Genomic DNA, 526 nt, shown 5'->3' with positions numbered 1-526 from the left:
CCTGTATTAACTCCAATTCATTAAAAAACGTTATTAATGCTTATACAAAGTGTTTTATCAGATTTTCTGTTAGATTTTCCATGAATAGCGAAACATTAAGCAATATCAGTTATAATTTCTAGCTCGCAAAATTAATTTTGTAGATGATCTCAATGTAGCACATAGAAAAGCTAAAGAAGCAGAAAATACTAGCGATTTAAAAACTGATTTAGAAAATAGTGTAAAGAGAAAACGATATCCTACGCGACGTCTTTATGATTCCGATGATTCAACCGAGGAAAATAATACAATTTCAAACTTTAAATCGTCTACCTCCAATAAAAAAAATTCTAAGTTATATCTTGTATAATAATGTATAAGGAATCTTTTAAATCATACTTATTCTGTATCTGACTTTTATAATGGATTTCAGGCTTTTCTAAAAATAATTTCTCATATAACAATTCATTATATATTCTGAATGAAGAAGGTAATACATATAAAATTTTTATACATTATCAAAGAAGTATTTAGTTACATATAATTG

General features: G+C 25.7%; 1 protein-coding gene across 1 annotated transcript in view; it reads left to right on the top strand.

Annotated features, from left to right (window-relative positions):
- Positions 1 to 513, top strand: part of LOC116846839 — a 1477-nt gene extending 964 nt beyond the window's left edge. The window contains exon 3 of the mRNA XM_032821174.1: positions 413 to 513. Coding sequence (XP_032677065.1) covers positions 413 to 513 — 101 coding nt within the window. The remainder of the gene's footprint in view (positions 1 to 412) is intronic.
- Positions 514 to 526: the final 13 nt, after the last annotated feature.

Source organism: Odontomachus brunneus, unplaced genomic scaffold (genome assembly GCF_010583005.1).
Source record: "Odontomachus brunneus isolate Ranch 3 - 2012 unplaced genomic scaffold, Obru_v1 Obru_scaffold_070, whole genome shotgun sequence".
In the NCBI taxonomy this organism is placed as follows: domain Eukaryota; kingdom Metazoa; phylum Arthropoda; class Insecta; order Hymenoptera; family Formicidae; genus Odontomachus; species Odontomachus brunneus.
Note: the sequence above shows the minus strand (reverse complement) of the source record. Positions and strands in the feature narration are given on the sequence as shown.